At 38.8% G+C, this 20,872-nt stretch overlaps 2 protein-coding genes across 22 annotated transcripts in view; one reads left to right on the top strand and one right to left on the bottom strand.

Annotated features, from left to right (window-relative positions):
• The window catches only part of DNAJB4 (DnaJ heat shock protein family (Hsp40) member B4), a 36,841-nt gene extending 28,899 nt beyond the window's left edge, over positions 1-7,942 (bottom strand). For 2 of the 5 annotated variants that reach the window (XM_017962788.3, XM_009211367.4), the window contains exon 1: positions 7,485-7,791. The gene's annotated coding sequence lies outside the window, so the exon portion shown is untranslated. Of the gene's footprint in view, positions 1-7,484 lie in introns of all 5 variants that reach the window. The other 3 variants (XM_017962798.1, XM_021943300.1, XM_009211370.1) reach the window with 3 other exon arrangements.
• FUBP1 (far upstream element binding protein 1) overlaps positions 7,916-20,872 on the top strand; it is a 39,674-nt gene continuing 26,717 nt past the window's right edge. For 8 of the 17 annotated variants that reach the window (XR_002524267.2, XR_649635.3, XR_649657.3 and 5 more), the window contains exons 1-8: positions 7,981-8,220; positions 16,692-16,782; positions 17,604-17,666; positions 18,491-18,529; positions 19,013-19,052; positions 19,577-19,629; positions 19,720-19,791; positions 19,925-19,982. Coding sequence is in view for 9 of the 17 variants with exons in the window: in XM_021943258.2 (XP_021798950.1) it covers positions 8,101-8,220; positions 16,692-16,782; positions 17,604-17,666; positions 18,491-18,529; positions 19,013-19,052; positions 19,577-19,629; positions 19,720-19,791; positions 19,925-19,982 (536 nt within the window). In the remaining 8 variants the exon portion in view is untranslated. Of the gene's footprint in view, positions 8,221-16,691; positions 16,783-17,603; positions 17,667-18,490; positions 18,530-19,012; positions 19,053-19,576; positions 19,630-19,719; positions 19,792-19,924; positions 19,983-20,872 lie in introns of all 17 variants that reach the window. The other 9 variants (XR_649647.3, XR_002524263.2, XR_002524264.2 and 6 more) reach the window with 5 other exon arrangements.

The following is a 20,872-nucleotide window of genomic DNA, read 5'->3' as shown; positions in this document are numbered from 1 at the left end:
GTGCCTGTAACTCTAGCTACTCAGAAGGCCAAGGCAGGATTGCTTGAGCACAGGAGTTTGAGGTTACAGTGAGCTCTGATTATACCACTGCACTCAAGCCTGAGTGACAAAGTGAGACACTGTCTCTGGAAAAAAAAATTAGTTTTATATACACACACACACACACACACACACACACACATTCAGGTGGTTTGGCCCACGATGTAGCAGTGGAGGTGATGAGAAGTGGTGAACTTCTGGATATATTTTAAAGGTAGAGCCAACAGGATTTCCTGGTGAATCAGACAGGGGATGTGAGGAAAAACCAATAATGACACCAAGGTTTTTCAACTTCAGCAAACAGAGAACAGATTTGCTACTTACTAAAATAGAGAGGGGAGAAGGGAGAAACTGGGGAGTTCAATATTGGACATATAAAATAAAGATGCATGGGGCCAGGCGCAGTGGCTCAAACTGGTAATCTCAGCACTTTGGGAGGCCAAGGCAGGAGGATTGCTTGAGGCCAGGAGTTTGAGACCAGTCTAGGCAACATAGTGAGACCCCATCTCTACAAAAAATTTAAAAATTAGCCAGGTATGCTGATGCATGCCTGTAGTCCTACTACTCAGGAGGCTGAGGCAGGGGGATCACTTGAGCCCAGAAGCTCAAGGCTGTGGTGAGCTATAATTGCACCACTGCACTTCAGTTTGAGGGATAGAGATCCTGTCTCTTAAGAAAATAATAAACAAATAAGATGCATGGAAATTCCAGTAGGCAGTTGGATATGTGAGTCTGGCATTCACAGCAGTCCAGACAAAAGACAAAAATTTGTGAAGAGTGTAGGTGATATTTAAAACCATGAGTCTAGAGGAAATTACTAGAATCATTGATAGGGTAAAAGGGCACAAGGATTGAGTCCTAGCATTCACAAATGCAGTAGTAATGATAACTATTACTAGGAAAGTGGGGCCTCTCCCTCACCCTTGAGATGATCCTAATTATTCTAAGCCAGTATGACACTTTATATAGAGTAAGCCTGTGACTCAGCTCTGGTCAAGACAAGGCTATAAGATTGGCAGTTGTGGGCAGGGGTGGAGGGTAGGGTTGGTAGCAGAAACTTTCCCCTTCCATTTAACAATCATGACTGCATGATACCTGGAACTGTGGCAACCATTATGCAATCATTAGGGGAGTTAAGTCAAGAAGCTGAGGATGGTAGAGGGCAAAGATGAAAAAAACATGGGTACCTCATTAATTGTTAAGCTGCTAATCAACCAGCCTTAGAGCCACTCTACCCCTGGATTTTTTGTTATTATTTAAGCCACTTAAAAAGGGTTTTCATTACTTGTGGTCAAAAGTATCTGGATACAATAATCTCATTTAATTTTCAAAATAATGCTTAGGGTGCCAAAGAGTAAACAAACTCAAAAAAGGTTAAAGAATTTAGCAAGATCACGGAAGTAGCAAATGGTGATTTGAAGTTCATCTCACTCCAAAGTCTATTTGAACTGATTAAGAGTTGTTGATTTAAAGAATGGACACTACTAAAAGGCAAAGGGGAGTGGGAGTTGAGAATTACTGAAGTGACTGGCAAAGAAGGAAAGCTAGCAAGTAAGAGATGGAAAGAAAAGAGAAGTGTCAAAAGACTAGAGGAATGGAAGAAGTACATTAGGAAACAAACTGACGAGGTCATCTTGAGCAGAATATCAGACTTGAAGATTTTTATTGTTTGAGTTGTCTGGATGAAGACTAGATGCAGGCTGTGGCCATAAGTAGTGAGGAAATCGCATTCTGAATAGTTAAGGATTAATGCAGTAATATTTACTACATGGCACACATTATTTTATGCACTTGGGATTCAGTGGTACGTGATCTGAGATGAAGTTCCCGAGCTGTAACCTGGCCAAAGGCTTGAAGTCTTTACCCCAAGATATAAACAGAGCAAAAGAATCAGGCTGACAATAAGGATGACAATGGCTCACATTCATGAGCTTGTTTCAAATAATTTAACACACACTAGGAAATTAAATATTTGATGAATGAATAATCTATCTGATCAGCTTCTCCCATTCTGACTCTTCAAACCATTGCTTAATAAGCTACAGGCTATTATTGCTTAGACTGATACAAACAATTGTCTGAAAACAATAGGGAGTCTCTGCAAAGTGATCCATGGTTTCATTCCACCTTCACTCACTAGCATGCTCAAGACAAGACGGTGAGATATATGTCTATTTTGTTTACTACTGTAGCTCTAGCACTTAGAACAATGCCCAGAATTCTTGTTGAATTGAATAAATGAATAGATTAATTAGGACTTACTAGATGCCAGGCATTATTTTCATCTCAAAGGTAAATAAGATAGCTCCTGCCCTTGACAGTTTACTACCACTTAAAGGCTCTAAGTAAAACCTCTCAATCTTCATTTATATCAAAGTGCATAGTTAAGGAGCAAGGCTGCTAAGAATCTAAAGGTAATATCTGTCCTGGATAAAAGGAGTTTAAAGCTTAACAAGCACTTAAATTTTTTTAAATTACCATTCTTGCTTGAAAAATTAGTATTTGTATTATTGCTACAATTAGATAACCTGGCATACAATGATTATGATAAATCACAGAAAAACAGTACCTCCAGATGTTTCTTCTAAAAAAAATTAATTCCTTTTTCTTAAGTACATGTCCCTTCAAATATTTTTTTAAATGAAGTGAAAATATCAGTTAATATGAAGCAACATAAAAGAACAAATGGAATCAGAAGGCAAATTCCAAAGAGATCACTGCTATAAATAGAGACATGGAAATGTCAGAACAGAGAAGCAAAGTTCCACTAAAAAACAACAAAATTGTTATACCAAATGAGTCTTGTATCTCGAACCCACCCACTTCCAGTTAAGGATTTCACTGGCAAAGATCCTTATCTTTCAATAACCTATTTTCAGAAGGAAACGCTGTCAGTAAAGGTAGACATCCTGATTATAAAAATTAAGACGTTTTTGGTTCTGTACAGATTCTTCTTCCTCTTGTACCTAAGAAGCAGAAAACCTCCAACCCAAACACCGATGCTTCATATAGAAGGTATTTCACAAAATAAAAGAGCACTGGATTAGGAATCTAGTCTTGGCTCTGCAATTAATCTTGGCACTTTGTAGAAGGCACTCAGCAATCTGTGTTAGTTTCCTCTAACATGAAATGAAACAAATGGGCGAGATTACCTTCAAGGTCTTTCTAAGACTGATATTCTAAGAAAAGTTTGTGTGAAGCTACCCTTCAGTGCCATCTGGCCTTAAAGGCCCTCCACATTCATAATCATATGTAGCTTTATAGGAAAATGTTAAGTGGAATAAGTAATTCAACTTGATATTTATTTAACTTTTACCAACATAAAAGCATACTGGGCAAACCAAAGAATAAGACCCGGTCCTTGACCAGCCCTCTTTTACACAGAGGGGAAAAGGGAGAGGACAAAATTTCTGTATTCATAACATTTACTACAGTCTAGCCAGGGAAACAAAATTTAATTCACTTTAATTCCTCAAATATTAAATATGCTTTGTGTAAAAGGGTAGTTTTCAAATCTTGATGAGTAGAATCGACTATGATGCTTACTTTCTAAAAAAAAAAAGAAAGAAATATAGATTCTCCAAAACATGATTCAGTAGGTCCAGGTAGGGCTAAGGTATCTGCATTTCTAAAAAGCACTCTTGATGCTGGTGACCTTTTTGTTAAGAAACTCTGCCTTAGTCTAGCTAACAAAAAGTTTGAGTTAGTCCAGTTAAAAGAAAAACTTTCAATTGATTCGTGAATAGGACATGTCCCAATTAAAAGTAGTTCAACGGCTTAGGGCTAAAGGGATAGGAAGGACTTTCATAGGATGAATGCAGAAACAAGGCAAAACATTTGATTAAAGTGGAGCAATAGTCTGATTTGGACTGATCCAGTGAAAAGTCTCTAGTTAAAGATTAATGGGCAGTTTCTGATTGGTTAAGACAGTTTACATTGAGTTAGGTTTTGGTTTGCTTATGTAGGAAGACAGGGCACTGGAGGTACCTCAGTCTAATCACTTCCCATTTAATTATTTTAACAGTTTAAAAAAAGATGTTTCTAGACTCCGAATTCATCTCAAGACTATATACCCCTAACTAGAAACAAACCGCAACCCATTAAAAATAAGCGAAAGTCAGCCAGAGCTTGTACACTTGTGCATTTCAGCGGTTCTCAAATGTGTCTGCACTTTAGGATTAATTAACCCAGGAAGCTTTTACAGATTCAAATATAGACCAATTAAATCAGTTTCTGGGAGCAGGAGTTAGGGCTAACCTTTCTTTCTTTCTTTTTTTTGAGACAGAATCTTGGTCTGTCACCCAGGATGGAGTGTAGTGGTGCGATCTCCGCTCACTACAAGGTCGGCCTCCCGGGTTCAGGCAATTCTCCTGCCTCAGCCTCCCGAGTAGCTGGGATTGCAGGCACCAGCCACCATGCCCGACTAATGTATTTTTAGTAGAGCGGGGGTTTTACCATGTTGGCCAGGCTGGTCTTGAACTCCTGACCCAGGTGATCCACCCGCCTCGGCTTCCCAAAGTGCTAGGATTACAGGCGTGAGGCACCATGCCCGGCCCACCTTTCATATTTTTTAAAAGCTCCCTGTAGCCGATGTGGGTAACCACTGAATAAATAAAAGGTCGCTGCAATTGGTTAGTCAGGTTAAGTTTCATGAAAAAAGACTATTTTTAATCGGGATTTTTTTATTTAGCTAAAGGTTAATGAAAAAGATAAATGTAATAGAAGAACTGATTATCTAAATATATGATCCAATAGGAAAAGAAACAACAAATGTTTTGACCACAAAAAAAGGGAGAATAAGAACAGTACCTACGTGAATTTTAGACATTTTGTTTTTGAGGCAACATGCAAAACCAAAGTTTTGTAGGTAGTTGTGCAGACACAGATTTGGAAACATCTGGGAGATAAGTATAGGATCAATTTACAGGAAATTACAAGTATATTAGTGCATATTTGTATATAGCAGCTTTATTATAAATTATTATAATGTATGCTATGGAATAAGCTAAACTCAATTAAGAACTGGATGATAAGGCCAGTTATTTAATTTAGATGCTTTCAGGAGTCCCAAACTTTCAATCTAACATTATTAAAGTAATAGGAAGCTGGGAGTGTTATGTCTTACAAGAAGAGGTGAAGAGCTCTAAATTTCTCTCTAAAAATTAATAATCTATTTTCTATATATCCTATGATGCCCTGTTATGTCTGCCATGATCATAGTCAAAGGACAGATCCTGGCAATGAATGTGTGGAGTAACCAAACAAATGCTCCATTAATATTCAAAAAGGCCTTTTGCATAATACAGTAAAGATGTTTGTTCTTTTATTAGATTTGAAGAACACTGAAAAAGTTTGGAATGACACCTTAGCAACCCCCCAAATATTCCTCCCAGCTTCACTGAAGAGGTCCTAAAAAGCAGAATTTATTTATGTTTTCACAAAGAACCTTTATCTCAAGCATTAATTTTTCCAAAAGATTAACCTATCAAGAATTTCATTCTGGCCGGGTGCGGTGGCTCATACCTGTGATCCCAGCACTTTGGGAGGCCGAAGATGGATCACAAGGTCAGGAGTTTGAGACCAGCCTGGCCAACACGGTGAAACACTGTCTCTACTAAAAATACAAAAATTAGCTGGGCGTAGTGGTGGGTGCCTGTCATCCCAGCTACTCGGGAGGCTGACACAGAAGAACTGCTTGAAGCCAGGAGGTGGAGGTTACAGTGAGCCGAGATCATGCCACTGCACTCCAGTCTGGGCAACAGGGCGAGACTCTGTCTCAAAAAAAAATTAGTCGGGCATGGTGGTGCACACCTGTAATCCCAGCTACTCCAGAGGCTGAGGTGCGAGAATCTCTTGAACCTGGGGGGGCCGAGGTTTCAGTGAGCCAAGATCGCGCCACTGCACTCCAGCCTGGGCCACGGAGCGAGCATTTAAAAAAAAAAAAAAAATTGAGGTCCTTACATATTTTTCAATATTCAATGATAACTAAAATAAATTGCGACACACATAAATTTGTTTTGAGGGTAAATTACAGCACTGTGGTAAATTACATTGATCCAAAGGTCTGACTGTATTGCCTAATTAATAAAATATGAAAAAATCAAGACATTCTCAAAATACAACTGGAAAATTTCTACTCAGCTATACACCCAACACTGCTTTTACTGTTTTTCTATATATTATGATTAGATCTGTAGTCCCATACATGCACTGATTTTTCAAAAGGAAATCCCACCAAAATTTATAGGAATGGCCATGAACACTGAAAGAGATCATCACAGATATAAATGAATACGACTGCATTAAAAGCTGATTAAAGGGAAATGATGGCTCACCTGTATCTACAAGCATATTAACTGCTATTTTGGTGCTTGAGCAAATGAACACATTACTTTTAGGTTTTCAGAAAGAATGCAGCATATATTTCTCACAATTACTCTTAAGAGCTGCTGAAAAAGAATTTTTTTTAGACCTAACCAAATAATGCCACAAATGCCACAAAGTTGAGAAAGTTCATTTTACCTCATTCTTTGTTATTTAAATAGAAATAATTTTGGAAAAATAGTCACTGTGATATACTCAATAGTAAGTATCGTAACGATTCCTGGAACTTACTACTATTAACACAGTAAACTGCCACGATATGTTGGAGAAAGTCTGAAGAAATGTCTGAAATTACTTGGTAACTTAAGTACATAAGATAAAATACCAATTTACACACACACACACATATACCTAGTCCTGTGATGACAATTCAGAAGTTTACCTTACATTTGAATACCCACAAGCTGGGGTGGGAGAAACTACGCCTAAGAAGCTACAAAATCTATTTTGGCCAAGAAACAATGCTGTTCTTAACTTAAAAGACCTTAATAGTCCGGGCGCAGTGGCTCACGCCTGTAATCCCAGCACTTTGGGAGGCTGAGGCGGGTGGATCACGAGGTCAGGATATCGAGACCATCCTGGCTAACACGGTGAAACCCCGTCTCTACTAAAAATACAAAAAATTAGCCGGACGTGGTGGCGGGCACCTGTAGTGCCAGGTACTCGGGAGGCTTAAGTAGGAAAATCGCTTGAACCCAGGAGGCGGAGGCTGCAGTGAGCCGAGTCCGCGCCACTGCACTCCAGCCGAGGCAACAGAGCAAGACTCTGTCTCAAAAAAAAAAAAAAAACAAAAACAAACAAACAACCTTAACAAAAATGGCCATGGACACGTACAAATACTAGGTTACTAAATCTGGCTAACACTGAACTTTAAGAACAATCACGTTTTTGGATAAAGAAAAGGGCAGCCATATTTTTAGAGCCTCATCTACATTATTTTAAACAAAAACTTAAAATATGGTCGAGAACTAACAGGCTTCCAGCCTGAATTCAACACCCCCCTCGTGATAAAAGTCAAAAATCTGACAGCCTGGAAGTAAAATACAGGGACACTTTACTACCCTGAAAATCATGCTGGGTTCCCGCTAGGCCGGGTAGACGTTTTCGGGAGCATCACCGCGCGGCGTCTCGCAAGCGCTTCTCCAGGCGCCCTCCGGGCGGCAGCGCTCTCGAGACACTGTTGCGTCGCCGTCACGCCCGTCGCTGTCACGCCCTTCCCCGCGGACACCGAGAATGACCCATGGCGGAAAATTCTACCGCACTACCTCCCTGAGGCAGCGACCGGTAAGAAACAACCTTTTCTTCAGGATTCCCACCACCCAATCCCACTCGCTGTCAACTGGCCACTGTCACCCTCCACCCTGCAGGAACAATTACCCAGCCTCACCGCAAGAACGCGCGGAGAGGAGGCGCCAAAAGAAACCCTATTCTCGCGAAATCTTAAACCTAATTCTCGCGACGTCTCTGTTTCTGTCGTTCTTTCTCAGCCCTAGCCCCACACTAGCGCGTTGCCTCGGAAACATCGCGAGATTTCGTTCCTTCAGTCTCCACCCCTTTACGGCACGATGGTCGCGCAAGAATGTGATACAGCTTCGACGGCCGCCATTTTCTTTCTTTCTTAGCTGTTAGCTGAGAGGAAGTCTCTGAACGGGCGGCAGCGGCTAGCGTAGTGTAACCATGGCAGACTATTCAACAGTGCCTCCACCGTCTTCTGGCTCAGCTGGTGGCGGCGGTGGCGGCGGTGGTGGTGGAGGAGTTAACGACGCTTTCAAAGATGCATTGCAGAGAGCCCGGCAGGTAAGTGTGGACCGCGCGGCGGAATCCCGAAAGCTCACGGTAATTGGCCGCTGACTGAGTAGGCCGCTACCCTTTAGCGCATGAGGAAGAGGAAAGAGGTGTCCTTCCGGGCTGAAATGTGAGGAGACACGTTTCCCCTTGTTGGTAATAAAGATTAGAGACCAGAACTCAGTTTTGTGTTCTTGGTGTGTAATCCACTTAGAACCCCGACGCGTGCTACGCAAAGAAGGCCTGAAGTCTTTCTCCCGCTTCTGCGGCACTCGTGTGTCGCCAGCGAGCTAGCTTAGCCTCCCCTTTTCCTCGAGATGAAGATCCTCTTCCAGGGGATAAAGCGCAGGTAGTTTCACACAATTTAATGGAAGGTTCTGGTAATCAGTTTGGGAAAGAACTAGGGTCGGTCTCCTGGAGCCATAGCAAGGGAAGAGATTTGTCGTTAAAGTAGCCTTTACAGCTCATTTCCGTTCCCTCTCGCAATTAAAACCGCTTTCGGTACCTTTCACCTTCACACCTCTACAAGGAAGGGACTTGAAAGCCGTCTTTTTCTGGGCGGGATTTACGCGTCAGTCTGTTCTAACAGTCAGTCCCCCTTATTTCTCAAAATGGCCTCAGGCCCATTATACCAGAGGTTTCAATTTGAATCTGCCTCTCTGTTAAGAGTCGTAAACTGACCAGACCTCTTTGTATTACGTAGTGCGTACATTTGCCCTGAAGACACCACTTTCCCAGACGAAAGCTGTTAAAATAGTGCGAGTATTCCAGGAAAATAGAAGATTTCTTAATTTGAACTTTACATTTTTAGATAGTCCCCTAATATATTTAAAATTTCAAAATGTATGGTGTTGGTATGGATTTGCATGTAAGCAAAAGAATTCTATTCTCTATGACACTGTGCATATTGTACTAGGTGCTGGACATTTTTTACTAGTGTTAAGCTAATGGTAATTAGAAACCAGTGTTGTGCTGTGTTTTCATTGCATTAGGAGTTCACTTAACTTTTACCGGTACAGTTAAAGGAACATTGAGTCAAAATCAGAATTCATAAAATCCATTGTAACATACCTAATGTGAACACATTATCAACATGTACCTGTACTTGTTTATAACCAGAGATATTAGAGGTAGTCAACAAAAGGTTATCATTAATATTAGTTCTGCGGTTTTTTCACGTAATTTAAGAAATTCTGAACATGTTTAGCAGCAAGCATTTGTATAACTATGACAAACACTGTTAGCGCGTTTTATTAGATTGATTTGTAAAACTTAACTATTGTATTTATTGGAACCAACTATTTTATTTTACCAGAACCAGCACATTGGATTACTTAGTATCAAACACTGTAGGTAGATACTGGAGTTTTGTTTTGTTTTGTTTGAGACGGAGTCTCCCTCTGTCGCTCAGGCTGGATTGGAGTAGCGTGGTGCAATCTCGTCCCACTGCAACCTCCGCCTCCGGCTTCAAGCAATTCTGCCTCAGCCTCCCGAGTGGCTGGGATTACAGGCGCCCGCCACCGTGCCCGGCTAATTTTTTTTTTTTTTTTTTTTTAAGTAGAGACAGGGTTTCACCATGCTGGCCAGGCTGGTCTCGAACTTCTGACCTCGTGATCCGCCCGCCTTGGCCTCCCAAAGTGCTGCGATTACAGCAGTGAGCCCGGCCTTTTTGTTTGTTTGTTTGTTTGTTTTTTGTTTAAATGCATGAATTGTTTCCTACTAAGAAGCTATGATATAGTTCCTTGACCAAATGCAGATGAACAGGATTATCTGATAAATTGATTAACGAGAGCAGACAAAATACGGGTATTTAATTCATCCGCTCATTTTATAAGTGTTTATAGAGTTTCTACTATGAGGCAGGCACCTTGTACGGGACACAAGTTGAGAGGGGATACCCAGCTTCCTAAGTAAAGGAGTGATATTTGAGCAAGGCATTATAGAATGAATGAGAGTTTGGCAAGTAGGGAAAAGAAGCAGCATGCGCAGAGGTATGGGACGTGGGGGAATGACAAGAACCCAGAATTGAAGTCACTAGAAGATGGTGGTGGGAGGACGTGAAACAAGGCAAGGAAAGGTACAAGCGGATCCAGATACTGGAAGACTTTGTGTTGCAATGCTTTAATGAAAAATTGGATTTCGGGCCGGGTTCGGTGGCTTACGCCTGTAATCCCAGCACTTTGGGAGGCTGAGGCAGACAGATCACTTGAAGTCAGAGTTTAAGACCAGCCTGGCCAACATGGTGAAACCCCATCTCTACAAAAAGTACAAAAGGTAGCCGGGCTTGGTGGCCTGTGCCTGTAGTTCCAGCTACTTGGGAGGCTGAGGCACAAGAATTGCCTAAACCTGGAAAGTGGAGGTAGCAGTGAGTGGAGATCACGCTACTGCACTCCAGCCTGGGCATAGAGCGAGACCCTGTCTCAAAAAAAAAAAAAAAAAAGGTTTTATTATTAGGCTAAGCCATAATTTCTTTCTACTTTTTAAAATACAGAAATTGTCATCAAACTGAAATTTATTGTCTTATATGCTAATAGGTCAGTTGTTCTGTGTTTACTGTAATGATTTCTTTATGAAAATGATCTTAAATCTGAGATTCCTAACTTTGGCTTTTAACTAGAATTACCCATTACATTTGATGATGTCTTTAAATGTCGGTTGTAGCTATTAGTCTGATAATATGTGTGGAATATACAGAAGGGTATTTAGACAGAAGTTAGGTTAATATCTGAACTACTTCCTCCTTGTGTATTTAAGAGAATATTGAGTTATGTTTCTAGAATCCTCAACTAACTCTAAGTTTATTTTCTTTGTCTAGAATACTATGCTGTTTTTGTTTTGGAAGGAAGAGATATAAGAACAGTTTGCTGCTCTCAAGGAGCTTCAAAGGCTGTACTAGTGGGGATGCCATTGGTATATTTAGCTGGATAGTTGTTATTCAGAAAAGCAGGACAAGTAATTTTGATTCCTGGTCAAAGTAATTTTGATTTTGATTACTTGGTAATGTCGGTAATGTTAACTCTAGCTGGTTGTTGACATCTGGTCATTTAGTTGCCAATCCTTTTTTTTTTTTTCTTCCAGCTTATTTTTATGTGAAAGTCTTAGATTTTTATAGTATTCTGAGCTCAATTCAACACGGGGACACCAGGTTGCTGCTTTTGTTCAGGGTTTCCAGCCTGTGCACTTAAGAAATTTATTTTTATGTATTTCAAGCTGTAACTCCAGAGATTGGGATTGTTTGATTGGGTCCTTAGCAGTGGTACTAATAGCAGCTTCTGTCTCTAGAACATTGGAAAATTAAAATGTATTTATCTACCGTTTTTTCCCTTGAGGTTATATAAAGATAGAAATGAATCAGACTAGATGATTAGCTAAGCAAAACTGTTAACCCTCATCCCTTCCCCTCTAGACAACTATGAAATTAGTCAGTATGTATTCGATCCTTCTTGCAGTCTCTTCTCTGACAATTATAAAAGTGATTCAGGCTGCATAATGTTTGAATGAAATGAAAATACAGACTAGAGCTGTTTTTGCTTTTGTTTTTTTTTTGTTACCATCAGTCTGTTCAGTGAAAACTAACATTTGAGCATGATTCTTTTTAAAAATCATTTTGTGACAGTTTAGCAGGGCTTGACTGATAAGCAAATTATGGTATGGTAATATTTCTAGTGTGCACGTTTCTTCACATGTCTGGTATATGGGAACTCTAACTCCATCAGGACTTTGCCTGTAGTAGGTACTCAACATTTACTGAATTAAATCAATAAACATTTTTGATGAATTAAAGTACAAGTCAGACCTCTGTGTCTGTGGGCTCTGCATCTGCAAATTCAGCCAACTGTGGATCAAAAATATTAGAAAAATGGAATGACGGTCCAACAATACAAGTAATACGAATGAAAACAATACAACTATGTACATTGTATCAGGTATTATAAGTAATTTAGAGATGCTTTAAGTATACCAAAGGATTTGCATAGGTTGTATGCAGATACTGTACCATTTTGTGTAAGGAAATTGAGCATCTGTGGATTTTGGTATTTGCATGGTTCCTGGAACCAATCCCTCAGGGACACTGAGGGACTATAGTTGGTCATACCACCTGATTTTAGAGATTTTCTGATCCTCAGAAGTTAATTAAGTAAACTACAGTAGTCTGTTTTTAACCTCAGAGGATACATTCCAAGAACCTCAGTGAATATCTGAAACCACATACAGTATTGAATCCGATATATACACGGTAATATTTTTTCCTATACATGTGTATCTATAAAGTTTAAATTCTAAATTAGACATAGTATTAACAATAATAATAAATTAGAAAAAGACTGGGCATAGTGGTTCACGCCTATAATCTTAACACTTAACTTTAACTATGACGTTGTCTTGAAAAAGAAATCAGCCAGCCAAGGTGGCTCATGTCTGTAATCCTAGTGTTTTGAGAAGCTCAGTCAGGAAGTTTGCTTGAACCCAGGAATCCGAGACCACCCTAGGCAACATGGTGAAATCTTGTTTCTATAAAAAAATACCAAAAAATTAGCCAGACATGGTGGTGCATGCCTGTAGTACCAGCTACCCAGGAGGCTGAGGTGGGAGGAGTGCTTGAACTTGGGAGGTCAAGTTTACAATGTTGACAATGTTGGGTCCTTTACGTAGTTGCGTAAGTGAGCCATGATCATGCCACTGCACTACAGCCTTGGGCAACAGCCTGACCCTGTCTCAAAATTTTAATTTAATTTAAAAAATGAAATAGAACAATTACAACAATACACTCTATTACTGACAAGAAGGGCAAATTTTTAAAAAACCAATATGCTGCAATAAGTTATATGAATAAGGGGATCCTCCCCTACCCCAGAATATCTGATTGTACTATACCGTAGGTAACTGCAACCGTGGAGAGCAAAAACTGAAGATACTGTGTCTTAAGTTTCTTTTCAACTCCCAAATTCTTGGATTTCTCACGTCTTGGCTTCCTCAGTAGAGGTGAGAAATGCTGAAACAGTGAAAACAGGAAAAATAACTTACTCATTCAAAAGTCAATTATGGTCCAGATGGAAAATTTGAATTATTTTTGTAAAACTAAAATAAAGTAGCCAGGCACCGTGGCTCACGCCTGTAATCTCAGCACTTTGGGAGGCTGAGGCAGGTGGATCACTTGAGGTCAGGAATTCAAGACCAGCCTGGCCAACAGGGTGAAACCCTGTCTCTACTGAAAATACAAAAATTAGTCAGGCATGGTGGCAGGCACCTGTAGTCCCGGCTACTTGGGAGGCTGAGGTGGGAGAATCGCTTGAACTTGGGGTGTGGACATTGCAGTGAGCCCAGATCACGCCACTGCACTCCAGCCTGGGCAACATTGTGAGACTCAAAAAATATAATAGTAAGTAAAGTAAAAAGTTTCCCATACTTGATAAATGTCTAATAAAAATTGAATATGTTCTAGGACTCTGAAAAAGGAGTTGAATATAGTTGGAGGTTGGTTTTTAGGAATTATTTTTCTTAAATTAATTATCCTTGTAGTCACCTAGGAATTGTATATTTTCTGTTGATCTTAGAAAATTGATCAAATCTATAGTTCATTTTGTTTTTTCAATTTTTTTTAAAAGAGATGGGGTCTTACTGTATTAATGTTGAACTCCTGGCCTCAACCAGGTCTCCCACCTCAGCTTCTGAAGTAACTGGGACTGCAGGTGCCACTGAGCCAGGCTTCTTTATTGGTATTTTTATTAAAAGCTTTTCTCTAATGTCTTTGTAACAGTTCTCAATTTTTGAAATGGTGTTACTCGTTCTTTAGAGTAAACTGTCAACTTTCATTTTCTTTTTTTTTTTTTTTTTTTCTTTTTTGAGACGGACTCTCGCTCTGTCACCCAGGCTGGAGTGTAGTGGTGGGATCTCGGCTCACTGCGACCTCCGCCTTCAAGTGATTCTCCTGCCTCAGCCTCCAGAGTAGCTGGAATTAACGGGCATGTGACACCGTGCCCAGCTACGTTTTTTTTTTTTTTTGTATTTTTAGTGGAGATGGGGGTTTCACCATGTTGGTCAGGCTGGTCTCGAACTCCAGACGTCAGGTGATCCACCCACCTCAGCCTCCCAAAGTGCTGGGATTACAGGCATGAGCAACAGCGCCCAGCCTCAACTTTCATTTTCATTTGGTTAGTTTTTGAACTATTCAGTGGGTAAGGTTGTATAAATGTCTTTTCTCTGTATAGAAGTTTCTTGGAGTTCAAGGAGTGCTACTTTGCAAACTCAAAGAGTATTTATAAAAGCTAACTGCAGAAGGTGTTCATAGGCTAAACCGTTTCCTATTCTTGGTAGCACCATTTTCTCTGGCCTGAAATACTTTCCCTCTACTATTAGTGTCTGTCAGTGCCCAGCAGTGTATTTACTTTCCTGAGGAACAATTCAAATGCTAAGTGCTTTAAGACCTAAGGGTGGAAAAGCAGTATTTTCAGGCATTATTAGGAAAATAAGATTTAAATTAGACACCCAGAAACAAAAACAGGTTTGTAATTGGTAAAGTGAAAGATGGTTAAAGAAGGTTAGATTGACCAAAGCTAGAGTTTTCTTTTTTTTTTTTTTTTTTTTTTTTGAGACAGTGTCTCATGCCGTTGCCGAGGCTGGAGTGCAGTGGCATGATCTCGGCTAGCTGCAACCTCCACTTCCTGGGTTCAAACAGTTCTCCCACCTGAGCCTCCTGAGTAGCTGCGAGGCATGTGTCACCATGCTCAGCCATTTTTTGCGTGTTTTTAGTAGAGACTGAGTTTCTCCATGTTGGTCAGGCTGGTCTCGAACTCTTGACCTCAGGTGATCTGCCTGCCTTGGCCTCCCAAAATGCTGGGATTACAGGCGTGAGCCACTGTGTCCACCTGAGAGTGTACCTTTTTTTAATCGAGCAATCTAGTTCTTGATCCTAATATTCTTTGTGGTGGGTGTTTGCATTTTTAGATGAGGAAAAGGGAAATCTAGGAGTCCTAGGAAATACAGTTGGTATATGGGAACTGATACGTAATTAGACTTAAGCAATCCATGTTGAATTTATGACTTAAGCACTTAACTATAAATTTACCCTCTCCAGTTGTCTGATGATAATCAAAACTTGAAGCAGTTATCCATATTGGGATCTCTTTGGGGAATCCCAGTCACCAAAAGTTAGGTTTTCTTTAATATTTTTTCATGGAAGTTTTCAAATATACTCAAAATTGAAAGAATTATGTAATAAATTCTCATGAGCCCATCACACATCTTCAATAATGAATGTACAGCATTGCAGTGTGGAGCTTGGCCTATTGCTGACCACTCATCAATGTGACAGAACCACTCCATGGTTCCCCATGGAAATGGGAACTACTTCAGTTCTCTTTTTACAGAAAAATTCAATAAATATCTACTGATTGTGCCCTACTTGTGACTTGAAGCCAGGTTGTTGTTGTTGTTTTTCTTTCTTTTTTTTTTTTTTTTTACAGTCTTGCTCTGTCACCCAAGCTACAGTGCAATGGCATGATATCAGTGCACTGCAACCTCCAGCTCCTGGGTTCAAGTGATTCTCTTGCCTCAGCCTCTCGAGTAGCTGGGACTATGGGCGTGCACCACAATACCTGGCTAATTTTTGTATATAGTAGAGATAGAGCTTCATCATGTTGCCCAGGCTGCTCTCGAACTCCTGAGCTCAAGCAGTCTACCCACCTCCACCTCCCAAAGTACTAAGATTACAGGCATGAGCCACCATGCCAGCAAAGCTGGGTATTTCTTAAATTTGTTCAGTCAGGTGCAAGAAATTATTTGCCCTACTCTGAAAGTTAAAAATATTCTAAGAGAATTATGGTTTCGCAGCTGAGGTTTTTTAAGACTTGAGCTCCTGGGGCTCCTGCATATATCCTTAGAACAACATTGTCCAGTAGAAGTACAATGTAAGCCACGTTTTGTTTAACCCAGCATATCCAAAATATTACCCCTTTTGCATGTGCTTAATATAAAAAATTAAGATGATTTCTATTCCAGGTTTTCAATATTCAGTGAGTAATTTTACACTTAGAGCAAGTGTCATTTCAGACTAGTCACATTTTGAGTACTCAGTAACCACATATGGGCTAGTGGCTACCTTACTAGATAGCATAGCCTTTGGGTCCCACAAAGTGTTCACATTCTCTGTTTACACACATCTTTTGAAGTGTCATGAGAGAGAGCCAGATAGGATCCAGATTTTCTTTATATCTGTTTGGTCTGTCTTACGGATTCCTAGTTGATTACTTCTTTGTTGCTTCTTATAGGGATGTATCAGAAGCTTAATAAACTCATGATTATTATGTTAACTGCCTGAAGTATTAATTTTAGCAACAAATTAAACTATAATTTTAATTTTTCAAGTAAATTTTCTTATGTGATACTAAATATTTCATATATACATGTATTAGAAGTAAATGGGAGTTTAGTAATGAATAGTATAGTAGTTTGTGATGATATTTTTCTTTTTTTTTTTTTTTTAGATTGCAGCAAAAATTGGAGGTGATGCTGGGACATCACTGAATTCAAATGACTATGGTTATGGGGGACAAAAAAGACCTTTAGAAGATGGAGGTAAGTTATACTCATACGTATTTTAAATTGTTTTTCAGAGTGTTTAGTTGAAGTGGTTCTCAGTATTTTTTTGTTATTCTATTGAGACATTACTTTTATTATAAGGTTGTTAAAACTGTAAGGTGTATATTGGCCTAAAGAGGGGGGGAAGAGACCTAGAGAAGGTAAGTAAAATTTCAGTCAACCAGAAAGTTTTGTCTTACTAGAAAACAGTTTATTTTCCCTCTTTTAGGATTGTGCCAGATTGAAAGTTTGCACAGACGTCTTGTTAATAATATTAAAAAAACAAAAATATAAATTGCTTAGAAGACACTTCACTGGTTTTACTCATACATGAATGGATTTTAATATGCTGTGTTTTCGTCATTTTTCTATTTGCAATTACACTTTAAAGGTCGAAATTCGTATTGTTTGCTACTCTAGTGTGTTGCAGGTTATACCGTTTTTTTTAATGTTCTTTGCTTTTAGTACTTTTGTGTTTCACGTTTAGCTGTAAACCTATAGATTAAAACAGTGGGTTCACAGTGCTTTGTAGTTTTAAAAATCATAATCATTGAAGCTTCTGAACTTAGAAGTCTGCATGTATTTTTTGTTTTAGGTTTGATGTATGAGTTTTGATACATTTTCTTTTTACCCTTTTTTTTAAAGGAAGGATTCTCACTGAGGCTATAGAATGTATTTGTAGCTTTTGACCAGGAGAACTTGGTTTCCTTTATTTAAGTGTCTTTCATATTTATAGTGAGGTTTTTAATATAAAAAAAAAATGAGCTAATGATGCTTCAGATGTTGTATGTAATGTATTCTTTTTATTTTATGTGTAGATGGCTCTTGGACAAGTCCGAGCAGTACAACACACTGGGAGGGAATGCCCTCTCCTTTTAAAGGCAGGAATTTTTATTTATTACCTGTGTTCAGTATGTAAACGTGAAATAAACCAGTGGATTCTTAAATGGACACAAATATTTCTTGGATTATGTGTCTGAATTTTTGCTGCACAACATTCTGATGGTTAATCATTTAAGTTTGAAGGGGGGAGGAGAATGTAGTACTTTGAGCTATAGGTTGTCTGTTCCAAGGTATGCATTGTATTCATCTGTGTAATGGATTTAGATGAAGGTAGTCATGTAGTTGCCTTGAGTTTTTTTGTTTTTTGTTTTTTGTTTTTTTGCTAAAGTTTTATTCAGTGAAATGTTTGTTTATAAATAATAGAACAGTTTAAGTTGAGATTGCCTTGTAATGTTGTGGGGCTTTTTTTTTTTTTAATTTTTTGGGGCATAGCTTTGTGTCACTGTCCGATATACTCAACTTTTAATATGTCAGATTTTTGTAGTTTGATACGCTTTTTTCCCCCCAGTCTTCAGTTCCTGAGGTGGAAGCATCATTAGCCTTTAGCATGTGATATTTTGCTAGTAATGGACCTAAAGTACTTTGTCTTGTATCATTCTAATGTGCATAACATACATTAAGGTCAGTGATTTGTTGAGAATCAGATAACTATTTTAATGTCTGTGCATCTTTTGAATGTGAAGAGAATGAAGTATAGTTTCTTTTTTAGATTACTGAGTTTGTGTTGAATTTTGGCAGTTTTGGTTCAAATGATAAACCATACCTTCAGATATTTCAATAAATGTTTATCTTTATTCTTGTTTGGGAGGGGAGAAGCTTTGTACTTAATTGGAAAAAAATTAAAAGACACTTAATTTTGCAGATCAACCAGATGCTAAGAAAGTTGCTCCTCAAAATGACTGTAAGTATTCCTTTTAAACTGGGTCAAAAGCTATATTAAGATTTTGTTCATATTATCGGGTATCTTTGAAGTTAGTTGGTTTATGAGTATTTTGGATCAGCTAGCCTGAATTTCTTTGTAAATATGTACCTTTTTCTCCTATTTTACAATCTGTCCCATTAATTGTGGCCAGGTATATGTAAGGATTGGTTGCCGAATTATTTTACATATTTAACAACTCCAATTCTTGATCTATGCTTGTACAACTTGAAAAAGGAAATTATATTGTTCTGTGCCATTGCTAATATAATGTCTTCCCTTTCATTGGCTCTCTTACCCCTGTCAGTGCCAATATAAATATTCTGTATAAAATTTGACTCTCTTCAAGGTGTTGTCTGTGCATTAGGGAAAGATTTTTGAATGTTTGATGTGATTTTGTTGTTAAATACATAAGTAACTTTAAATTTTGAATTTTCGTTTTATTTTTATTTAATTTTTTGATAGCTTTTGGAACACAGTTACCACCGATGCATCAGCAGCAAAGGTATAGTCACAAACTTTTCAAAAAGTACTCTGCAAGTTTTGGTTGAGCTGCATGTAAAAATACAACCACATTGGTATATATTGAATATGTGTCTGTATTTTTTGGTGTACCTAGTTCATATCACTCCCCTTGGGAAGGTACCATAAAGTGATGATTTTTCTTTTGAGTGAGAAAAATTTGTGATTTGGAGAGAGAGAGGGAATTAGCCACAGTTTAGAAGAACAGGGGTGAATTAGAGTAACTGTTAAGATGACATTCTCTAAACTCCACTCCAACTCCTTTACAGTTCATGCCTTCAGACTGTTCCATTGATCATCCCTTCTTCACTTGATGTATCATCTTAAAATTCTTAATTTAACTACTCAAGTAATAAGACCATATTTTTTGACATGAGTCTGAGAATAGAACCTTAGTTTAAGCCATTGGGAGACATTAGACTTCCATTTTTATTAATAGATTATCTTTTATTTGTAAACAAAGTATCTTTCACTGAAGGAAAAATGGTACTTTCTGTTACTTTTTAGCAGATCTGTAATGACAGAAGAATACAAAGTTCCAGATGGAATGGTTGGATTTAGTAAGTAACTTGATTTTTAAAGTTTTGAAAACATGATCAAAACATACTTTAGAATCTTTCAACCAAAAAAACTTTTTTTTTTCTAACTAGTAATTGGCAGAGGAGGTGAACAGATCTCACGCATACAACAGGAATCTGGATGCAAAATACAGATAGCTCCTGGTAATGTTACATTCTCTTGGTATTTTCAGAGTGACTAGAAAAGTAGCTTTTTTTTTTTCTTTTAGGTTTCTAGTACTAATAATGCTGCCTTTAATCTTTTGACCTGAAGTTCTATTTTTGTTTTAAATTGTAGACAGTGGTGGCCTTCCAGAAAGGTCCTGTATGTTAACTGGAACACCTGAATCTGTCCAGTAAGTTTGAAAATCTTAAAAATTGACTTAAAGTAACAACAGGAGAACTCTTTGAATTTTCTCTCTGCACTTTGTTACTGCTTTATTTTACACTACTCTTTCGTTGCCTCCTTCCCTCCCAAGTCCTCTGACTCCTTTGAAGTTTATGCCTCATGCCTTTCTCAATTAGGGTTTATCATTAAACACAGAAAATGGTTAAAACAACTTCATATCTGCTCCAGTCTCTACTTGCAAAGCGAAGTGTAGCCTGGAGGAGAATGCGCAGTAATGTTGACTGGTGACACCTAAAACTCACAGACTTTAAGCTCAAGTGGACTGTTGTGTTGCCTGCATTTCCCTAGTTCCATTCACTTTTCCATTCCTCTCCAAGGCTCTTTAATACTATATTTCCCCATCTCCAAATCTTCAGCATCTAACCCCACCTCTCTCCTTCTTAAGCTTATTTACGGAGAAAATGGAAACGAATGATAAGAAGCTTTTCTTTTCCCCTACTGCTAAACCTACCAGCCTTCATTTTTTTTCTCTGTTCACATAGTACTCAGGTAATTGCTTTCCTTTGTGTTCATGTGCCTAAAGCCAGCCCTTTCTTCCTATTGAAGGTTCAGCCTGCAGTTGTACTTTCTTCTGCGTTATTAGTTCCCCCTCTTTACTAGATTTTTTCTTTTCTATTTTTTGAGATGAAGTCTCACTCTGTTGCCAGGCTGGAGTGCCGGGGCACAATCTTGGCTCACTGCAACCTCCGCCTCCCGAGTTCAAAGGATTCTCCTGCCTCAGCCTCCCAAGTAGCTGGGACTGCAGGTGCATGCCACCACACCCAGCTAATTTTTGTATATTTTTAGTAGAGACAGGGTTTCACCATGTTGGCCAGGATGGTGTCAATCTCTTGACCT

Source organism: Papio anubis, chromosome 1 (genome assembly GCF_008728515.1).
Source record: "Papio anubis isolate 15944 chromosome 1, Panubis1.0, whole genome shotgun sequence".
Taxonomy (NCBI): Eukaryota; Metazoa; Chordata; class Mammalia; order Primates; family Cercopithecidae; genus Papio; species Papio anubis.
The sequence above is the reverse complement of the archived record's forward strand: the minus strand, read 5'-3'. Positions and strand labels throughout refer to the sequence as shown.